This window comes from Nicotiana tabacum, chromosome 16, assembly GCF_000715075.1.
Source record: "Nicotiana tabacum cultivar K326 chromosome 16, ASM71507v2, whole genome shotgun sequence".
NCBI lineage: Eukaryota > Viridiplantae > Streptophyta > Magnoliopsida > Solanales > Solanaceae > Nicotiana > Nicotiana tabacum.
The window spans coordinates 104351271-104361726 of NC_134095.1; the positions used below are offsets into that span (position 1 = coordinate 104351271).

Genomic DNA, 10456 nt, shown 5'->3' on the forward strand with positions numbered 1-10456 from the left:
AACATATACCATGGCACCTCCCCTTGAATGTTGTGTATCAGTGTGTCCAATGCCAAGGCAAATAAGATTGGTATAAGATCCGAACCCTGGTGCAATCCTATCACAACTAAAAAGTGGTCTAAATCCCTCCCCCTACTAGGGTCGTCACTCATGTCTTGGCTCCATCATACATGTCCTTAGTCACTCTAGTGTAAGCCACTGGAACACCCCTATCCTCCAAACACCTCCATATAATCTCCCTCGGGACTTTGTCGTACGCTTTCTCTAGATCAATGAACATCATATATAGTCTCTCTTCCTCTCCCTATATTGCTCCATCTACCTCCTTACAAGGTGAATGGCTTCCGTAGTCGAAAGTCCCCGCATGAATCTGAACTGGTTGTCGAAAATAGACATGCTCTTCCTCACCCTCGCTTCCACCACTAAATCATCTACTATATAAGCAAAGGACAAATACTAATACATGATCTATTTAAAACTTTATTAAAATTGAATAAAAAATTATTCCATAGTAAATATTATATCCAAACCGAACCCATAATTAATAGTATATGTCATAACAATAATAGAATAACATTAGTCATGTTCGTTGTTGTACTATACAGAACATACTACATCATGCAAATATCAATTTTGAAGAGTTTATAACATTTATACACCGACATTCTATTTTTTTGCACTATCGGGTTACCTGAAAGATAGGTATAAGCAACAATCCATAATAAGTGAATGAGGATTGTAGGTGATGAAAATTTAATTAAAAATCAAATTCATAAGATATTTGGATTTAATATCAAATTATAAATTTTGGTTCAAATAAATATTGTGGGCTAAATATATTAGGCCAATTACTTAATTCTAATTAATTAAATGCCCAATGTTATTAGGCTAGCCATTAAGATAATCTTCTACTAATTGGGTCGACTTATGAACACCAAGCCCATGGCCCATAAGCCTTTCTTGGAGGGTACTTTGATCTACCCCACACCTATAGAAAAGGAGTCATTTCTCTCATTTCAGGTGAGGAAGAAGTTGAGGTCTAACAAGAAGATACAAGGGAGCTCATGGATCAAATATCGCTATCCTCTACAAACGGCATGAATTAAAGCATTTACGCACTTCAACACAAGTTTCAAATATTCAAGATCAAGAAACAAATAAAATAAAATACAAGGCATGCCTTCAAGATCGAGGCTATTTTTTCGTGGCAAAGTATTATTCGTGGTGACTATCAAGGCGTTCTTGATGAATAAATCAAACTCAAATTTAAGATCAAACTCAAACCTTGAATTTAGCTTAGAAAAGAAGAATTAGAGGAATCATACAAACTGTAATGATTATATTATTCAAAATAAAATACTACGATTGTTGTAATACTCAATTATTTTATGCAAATTTTATCGTCTACAAATTCTGGCACGGTTAGTGGGACAATCTCTACCTCATATCTCAACTTTTCAGTTATCAAAATTCAAGACACATTGAAATGACTTCAAAAAAGATCAATTCCACTCTAGTTTCCTCTACGGCTGCTAATTCCATGTTCCGTGCTAATATATAAAGCATCCTTGATATCACCTTTGGACTCCATGAACTAGTTCTAATGAGCAAAGAAAGCTTGCTAGAACAACAAGCACTCCAAGTGTCGTCCGCATCAACTCTTATTTTCGGATTTTCCTCAAAAGGAGCAAGATTCCCTACCAACGCATTGGAAGGAGGAATCAATGCTATTGAAAATATTAAGGAGACACTAGCTCTGCTTAACCTCTCTGGATCTAATAACTCTGCTATGAAGGAAGAGCATGGTACTTCATGTGGTAGATCCTCCCCGCTTATACCGAATAAAATGAGCCAACTGAGGATCAATTATTATGATAGTCCATGCTACTCTTTGTCATCCGTAACGTCATGCAAGCAACGATAATGAACACTTTATCTGTGGAGGAGAAACTAACAAAATTAATAGAAGCAGTTTTTAGCTTTACCAAGTGCATGAAAAATCAAGATGCTCGAATTGACAAGTTAATGGATAAGTTCAAAGTGTTGATGGAAGGAGAATACAGCCAATAACCTGGAAATCATTCTGAAGTTCAAGAGAGTGATCCTCCTCAAGGCAAGTAGAGTCCACTAAGGAAGTCCATATCTCATAGGAAGGGATAAGTCCAATCAATCAACTAAAAAAGTTCATTAAAGGAACCATAAAAAATAAGTATAAAGTTACTTCCAAGTCCTTCATTACACATGCAAAGTCGTACACTGCACTGATCGATAGCTTTAAGATGCTTACTAGACATCAACCCCCAAAATTCCAGCAATTCGATGGCAAGGGAAATCCAAAGCAACATGTGGTGCACTTTGTCGAGACATGCAATAATACTAGGACTTATGGGGATTACCTTTCCAAGTTGTTTGATGGCTCACTAAAGAGAAATGCTTTTGATTTCTGTACAAACCTCGAGTTTGGATTGTTAATAGCTGGGATCAGTTGGAGCAAGATTTCCTCAACCTCTTTTATATCACAAGGCGTATGTGATCATGGTGGAACTTATAGATACTCGTCAACATAAGGATGAAGTAATTATCAACTTTTCAATGGTTGGAGAAATGCAAGCCTCAACTACAAAGATAGGCTTGATGAAGCTTTTGGTGTAGATATGTTCATTCTAGGCATGCACTTGACTTTGTTATATCTTACAAGATATCAAGCCTAGAATTTTTTAAGAACTTGACACTCGTGCCCATGATATGAAATTAAGCATGGCCTCTGCTTGAAATGAAAGATTGCATGTTTGTGAGCCTAGAAAAAAGGAATGACGAGTAAAAAGTCAAGAAAAGGAGAAAGTTCGTACACAAGTATGAAAGCAAAGAAGTTATGTATGCCAACACATCACCTGTTAAGTCCGCAACAAAGGTGAGAAATAAGTAAAGTATGAAATTAACTTCTTTTCAAGATAAGCCATGTGGAAAGTGGAATATAAAAAAAATGGAAGAAAAAAGGTACCCATTTTAGATTCTAAGGTGCCCACAATTTTTGAAGAACTACCCGAGCTAAAGCTCATTTAACTTTCTGAGATGAAGCGGTCAAATGAAGTTGGAAAAACTCATGATCCAAATTACTGCAAATATCATAGAGTTGTGAGTCAACCTCCTGAGAAGTCCTTTATCTTCAAGGAAAAAGTTATGGACTTGGCTTGTGAAATGATGATCGTGTTTGAAGATGAGAAGGAAAGTGCAAATCATGTTTCTATCACCTTTGGCTCATTTGATCTAGATGTGTTCATGCAGTCTTGGAGAAAGTAAAGATGAAGAATTACTAGAGAAAAACAAAGTTGAAGTTGAAGTTGATCAGAAGGATGATGAAGATTGAACCTTGGTGACTCGCCGTTAACGCCCCAAAAGAAGTTCACGAAAAGAGTCAATAGAATAAATAATAAGGAAAATGATTGTGAAAAGACTGATGAAACAAAATCCAATTAAGTATTTGAAGAAGCAAAAATTAAGGTGAACTACCCTCAAGACCTATGATATCCAGTGACTTTGGAGGAATTCTTACCAAGTTGGTTCCGCATAAAGATTTTCCATGATGGTATTGAGGCCTCTTGTTACAATGTTGATAAAGGAGAATAAAAGAGTGATGTCATATCGTTGGCACCATCTTCAAAGTTGAAAAATCTTATCGAGTCCATTACTTAAGAAGTGAATTATAGTAAGGAAAAAGTCACATTCACAAGCAACAGTCTTATACTAGGTGACACTCATCATAATCTCCAATTATACATAATTTTTTATATGTGCAATGAAAGGGTGAATCTAATTTTGATTGATGGAGGATCTACAATGAATATTTTACCAATTTACATCGTGAAAGAACTTGGCATTCCTATGGACAAACTCTCATAAAGCGCTTGATAATTTAAGGATTCAATTAAGGGGGGCAAAGATCTATATGTGCTAACAAATTGGAGATCACTATTGGAGATATGCAAGAAAGTACATGTCTACAAATGATTGATGCAAAAACTTCGTACAATGTCTTACTTGGAATGCCTTGGATATAGGAAAATATCGTAGTTGCATATACCTGTCATCAATATGTGAAGTACTAGGAGGATGGCATCAAAAAGAAGATAGTTTCTGATGACAAGTCATTCACCGACACTGAGTCACACTTCTCTCATGCAAGTTGTACTTGAAGAACCATACGATAAAGGAAATAAAAGCCGACAAAATCAAAAAGGCCAAAAGTGATAAGTTCACAATAAAACGATCTGAGGTAGTTGCTGATAAAGTCAAAGTTGTTATTTAGGGGGTACAACTTAGCCCAAATAAATCTCATAGATGGAGCATCATGTCTTATAGAAAGAAAGTGAGTAATGTGCTTTGCTATATCCCTAAAATAAAAAAAGGAAGGTTAATCATCAAATCTCCAAACTATGTGCTGAATGGGTTAACTCTTTCAATCAAATGAATTGAGGCAATAAAATTGTCCTCGAAGCTACTGGGGAGGGAGGGGGGGGGGGGGTTCGTGGCCCAAAATATTACACAAAATATGGCACTCCTTGCGAAGCATAGGGATAAAGGTTTTGATTTTAATGCATATATGTTATTTGCAAAGGCTGGATGCAACTCCAATGAGCCGTCAAAGTTACAGAAACTCCTATCAAAAGCTGCTACAAATCAATCATGTAAATGCTTATGGGTACACACAACTATCTATAGTTCGCGTATAAGAAAGGCAAGCAACAACTATATCATTGTAGAAGAGGAATCTACTACTTCCAATAGGCCTTCTATCTTTGTTCAAGTTGGAAAATCAGTTGTGAGAACTTTTTTATTTAAGAAATTATTCGTATTAAAGAATAATAACAAGTTCCAAAGAATTTTTTCAAACATAAGAACACCCACATCACCTAGAATCCAAAAAATCTCTTAGGATTCAGAAAGTCCAGTTTCTAAAATGAGGCGATGAACAAAACTCTTGGTCTCGTCTGAGTAGGTATTGAAGGCAAAGCCATAAACTTTGGTCAACACCAAGGAACATAATAAAGAAAAAGAAAGTGTGAGTTCTTCATATCATGTTACAACACAAGGCAAGAAAGATACGTTATCTCTAATGGTGGTTGGTAAAACATTGGAGGATTTCTTGGTGTTACCATATATCTTTCATTGATGGAGACCCCTAAGAGGATGAAGATGCTCTACCAGAACTTGAAGAAGGTGTGAAGGTCATGGTTGATTTATTGAAATAAGTTAACCTCGACATAAATAAAGAACCGAGGCCCACCTATCTAAGTACTTTACTGACACTTGATGAAGAAAGTGCTTGTCTCAAGGTACTCAAGGAGCATAGAGATGTATTTGCTTGGAGTTGTAAAGAAATGCCTGGCTTGGATCTCAAAGTAGTCATCCATCGTCTTGTAGTCACAAGTGGGGCTCATCCTGTTAAGCAAGCTAAAAAGAACTTTAGGCCAGACTTGGTCACTTTGATTAAAAATAAAGTTATAAAATCATTGGATCTGGATTCATTACTAAAGTCAGGTACCCCACATAGACAAGTATTATTCCTGCGAGGAGGAAGAATGGCTAAATTCAAGTTTTCATTGACTTTAGGTATCTAAAACTGCATGCTCTAAGGATGAATTCTTGCTTCCTATTCTAGAGCTTATGATCGATGCTACTACTAGTTACAAGGCAATTTTTTTCATGGATACTTCATCAGGATATAACCAAGTTCACATGGTGCCAAAGGATAAAGAGCTTACTACATTCTTCACCCAATGGTATTTATTGCTATAAGGTGATACCTTTTGGCTTAAAGAATGCTGGTGTCACTTGCCAAAGGGCTATGCAGAATATCTTTATGTTACGACCCGACTGTTTATTTTGAGAATTTACACTTTGTTCAGTGGTCTGAGGTCTTGAGCAGCTTCATATGCTGTATTATGACTTGCGTGTATCGTCTGTTTTGGTTTTCGAGTGGTTCAAGATTAATTTGGAAGAATGATTCTCATTTTAGAAACTTTAAGTTGGAAGAGTTGAACATGATTGACTTTTGTGTATATGGTCTCGGATCGAGGTTTTGATAGTTCTGTTAGGTCCAGATGGTGATTTTGGACTTAGGCGTATTTCTGAATTTAGATTTGGAGGTTTCTAGGTTATTTTGGTTTGAATTGACAAAAAATGGATAGTTGAAGGTTTGGAAGGTTAATAGGTTTGATCCAAGAGTTGAATTTGTTGATATCAGGTTTGGATTGCGGTTCAAGAGTTGGTATGAGTCTGTTGTATCATTTGTGACTTACATGTAAAATTTGAGATGATTCTAAGATGAAATATGGTTCGACATGCATGTTGGAAATTGAAAGTTCATTAGTTCATTAGACTTGAATTGATGTGCATTCATACTTTTTTATGTTGTTTGGCATGATTTGAGGCCCCAAATAGGTTCGTGTTATGTTTTGGGATTGGTTGGTGTACTTGGTCGGGGTTCCAGGGGCCTGGGTGTGTTTCAGATGGGCTACAAGCCATTTCCTCATGTCTTTGAATTGTTGATGGCTGGTGTCTGATGTTCTTCGTTGCGATCGCGAAGAGGATGCCGCATTCGCGTAGTGTATTTTTGTGGCCGAAGAACTCGAGGGCCAAGACTGTTCAATTTGTATGGTTTCCATTTATTCTTTAATTGTCTATTTCAATACTAAACAATTCTTTTTATTTTGTATCAAGTTATATCACGTATCCTTAGAACCGTGTATAAATTCATTGTTATCCAATTTTAGGGTGAAGGGCCTAATTTAAAATCGATGGGCTGACCATAGAACTTAGGGTGGTTTTGCGACAAGCAGCTGGTGCACATAGGTCACGTTTATCTTCTTAGATTCTAGTCGATCAATTACTTTCTAGGGGCCTGCAACTTTGAAACGGCGCGAGACTATGAAATGTCATCAAAGCCCTTTTTGGCTCTTCCGTCACATCAATTTATTATCCCGCTCCTTAAATCCCTTTTTCTAGCAGAATTGCAATGCAAAAACGAAAATGATGCTTCCAAAAATAATATAAACATTCTTAATCTCAAATTATAAGCCAGGTTAGTGTTACAAAATCATACCTTAAAGAAAATATTTTTGAATTTTTCCCTAAGAAAGAACAACTAGAAAGACAGTACTCAATACTTTTGGATGATTTGAAAAATTAAGGTAAGGTCTGGATATAATTTTCGCAGAATTTTTTTTAATAAAAAGATACACGTATCTGAATGCTTGCTATTAAGGGTGCGAACATGAATAAGAAAACAGTCAATTTTTTTTTTTTTTTTTTGGGTGTAGTTTTTGGTTTGAAGAAATTTGTATTGGATTGTTTTGAGATAATTGGTCTCTAATTCACCTGTTTTAGAGAAAAAAAAGTAAAATATTAAAATATTTATAAAAAATTGTGGAAAATTTGTTCGAATCCCTACTAAACAGGTGTTGTTATAAATAAATAAATAAGTAAAGGTTTCATGTGAAAAAAATAAAAAAATAAAATTTTAAGAATCTGCTAAGAAAAATGAAAAAGCTAAGCGCCCGGGGAAACCGAAAATTTCACCTTTTATTGGGAGAACATCGACACCAGTATCATATTTGATTGTAAGAAAACAAAAGCAAACAATTTGATTTCAGTTAATTGCAGTTCACACAACTTGATCGAACAATTTAACAAGATTCCTTGTTTCCTGAAAACTGCAACAACCAGAGACTATAGCAAGATACATATTCTTGTTCTTGTGATAAAAGGAAGAAAAACAAAAGCAGAAACGTCAAATTTTCTTGACAGTATTGAAGAATCATACTTAGAATTACTCCCTCCATTTCAGTTTATATGAAACTATTTTTTTTGGTACGTTCCAAAAAGAATGACTACTTCTAAATTTAAAAACAATTTAACTTAAACTTACAATTCTACCCTTTATTAGAAGTTTTTATAACCACACAAATACTAGATCTGGATTTCTTTTTGACTTGTTTAGGAGCACAAATTCCAAAAGTCTTCATTTTTTCATATATTCCGTGCACAGTAAAGTGGGTTCAGATAGTAAGGGAGGGAGTACTATGTAGTACAATTTAAGATCTAAAACCGTGCATGCAAAGCAAAGTTCAAGTGTTTTTCATCTTAGCTGCTAATATATTTAGAAGGTCGGAGTAGTGAAAACTCATGTCTCCCAACAAATTTTCTGCGGACAGCTGATCAATATTTACTGGAAAATCTTGATCTATTGGCAGCGATGATAGCTGAGAAAATCCAAAACCATTGTTAAAATAGGGAAGAGAGATTCCAGCTGCTCCTCTTTCGTCAATACAGAAACCTAAATGGTTCTTCACATCCTCGTTTGATTGCTTAGCACAAAAATCATCACTTGACATAGGCGTCGGCTTTGGAAAGAAACCATTTAAGGCCTGTTCTAAAAAGCCAGAATCGGAAGGCACCGTGGGAAAGAAATCCATGCCCGAATCAACTGAACACGAGTTGTTTATTTGATCATCTTTGACTTTTTGAGGAGTCATAGGAGCAATGCTAGAAGTAGAGTAGCTGGTAGCTTTTGGGGGAGAAATTAAACAAGACTGATTCACCAAAGAAGATGAAGAAGATCCTGCGAAGGTGGCACTGGAAGTTGAAAAATTTGTGCTATTTCTATTGAATATGAGAGGAAGTTGTTCATCGAAAGGGGTAATATTAATATTCATGTTCAAATCAGTGTTCGATGAAAGGGACGAGTCCGAGGAGGAGGAGTTGAGAATTTCATGAAAGAGAAGCAAGTTCAAAGAATCATTGCTTTCCTCTAATGCTGTTTTCCTACCGACGTCCCCACCTGATTTTTGAGGACTTGACTGAAAGAACTGTCTGATTGGTAAGTCCTTAAGACAAAGCTGATGATAACGATTAGCTGCTTTGGTAGAAGTGTAGTTCAACAAAGGTATATTTAGGAAACTATCAGTAGTTATAGTAGTAGGATGAGCAGGTGGAGGGTAAACAAAGTTAGTTCTTGCTTTAGCACCGCGCATGGCTCTAGCAGCACAATCATACGCACAAGCTGCTTCCTCAGCTGTGTCGAAAGTGCCCAACCACTTCCTCTCTTTGGACTGAGGGTCGCGGATTTCCGCCGCGTACCGGCCCCAAGGACGGCGGCGAACACCACGGTACCTCATGGTGACACCACCACCACCACCAGCAGCCCTGTCTTTGAGTGGTCTCTTGTTGGTGCCACATCTCTTAAAAAGGGTACTAGAGATGTTGGTTTGAAGAGGCTTTATGGCATCTTGCATTTTTGATGATTACTTGATTTGGTGTTATGTAATAATTTGGAAAAAAAACAAACTCACACAACTAGCAAGTTGTTGAAGGAACGATCAGATTCAGATATATATGAAGCTCAATGGAGATATTCAAGTTTGAGCTCAATGGTAACGATCGATCAGGTTTAAAACTGGATTCAGAAACAGTTTTTAGGAGATATTCACTTGCAGCAAGGAAGGTGGTCTTGCAAAGGGAATGTAATGTAGCTGGGTCCGTGGAATCCAACTTGTATTTATAATTGGCGTGCGTCATGGGGTTGCGGTTGAATTTATGGAAAAATTTATGCGCAGCAGCTGACAATTAATAGGTAATAAATTGATAGTATAAAGAATTAACTCAAAACATAAATTCTAAATTGATTCAGCTCTATGCAACACACGGTTTCTGGAGATATTTCAATCACGTGGTTGCTCTTTATGCAGGGAGGAATTATATTTTCCGCCTAACTTGATAATATGTAGGGTACAACACCCTCAGAACTCATTTTTCCCACTATTACAATATGAGGAGCATATAAATAGTTGGTGCATGTACTCGATATCTTTAATTAACGCGCTATATGTAGGTGGGTGCATGACCTTCGCTCATTATCTTTGGCACACACCGTATATATGTATGTAGAGTATTTAAAGAAAAAGTTTATAAAATAAATGCATTCACAATCTTTAAATCTCGAATTCCCTTCTAACTACTAATCCTGCCGATAATAGGTGAATTTAACTATATTCATGCCCTAAATAACCGCCTTCTTGCATAGTTTTGATAATAAAAGTGATAACAAAATGCTCTTATTAGTGCTTTTCATGACTTGCAGGTTATATATGACTAGGGAAGGCTAGAGAGTACTTTTGGAGTCAAAAATTGAAGAAAGAGAGGCCATTCGTGAAATATCCCAAGTGAACCACACAAAAACAGGCTGAAGAATCAGAGAAATGATTCTGCCGCGGTTCCACCGCGACCGCGGCAGAACCGCGGCAGACGTGAGGAAGTTCAGGGACTAAAGTGCAAAACACGAGATTTTTAGCCCAAAACCCTATTTTAAACACTAGACTCCGCCCAAGATAGGCATGTATTGTTTTGGAGAGTATTTTTGGCAAGAAGAACAATTGTGAGAGATCAACCAAAACATCTT

The 10456-nt window shown here is 36.5% G+C and overlaps 1 protein-coding gene across 1 annotated transcript; it reads right to left on the reverse strand.

Moving 5' to 3' along the window:
* Window positions 1-8114: 8114 nt before the first annotated feature.
* Window positions 8115-9602, reverse strand: LOC107822418 (uncharacterized). Its single transcript, XM_016648959.2, has one exon. The coding sequence runs from the start codon at window positions 9291-9293 to the stop codon at window positions 8127-8129; it is 1167 nt and encodes a 388-aa protein (XP_016504445.1). The 5' UTR covers window positions 9294-9602; the 3' UTR covers window positions 8115-8126.
* Window positions 9603-10456: the final 854 nt, after the last annotated feature.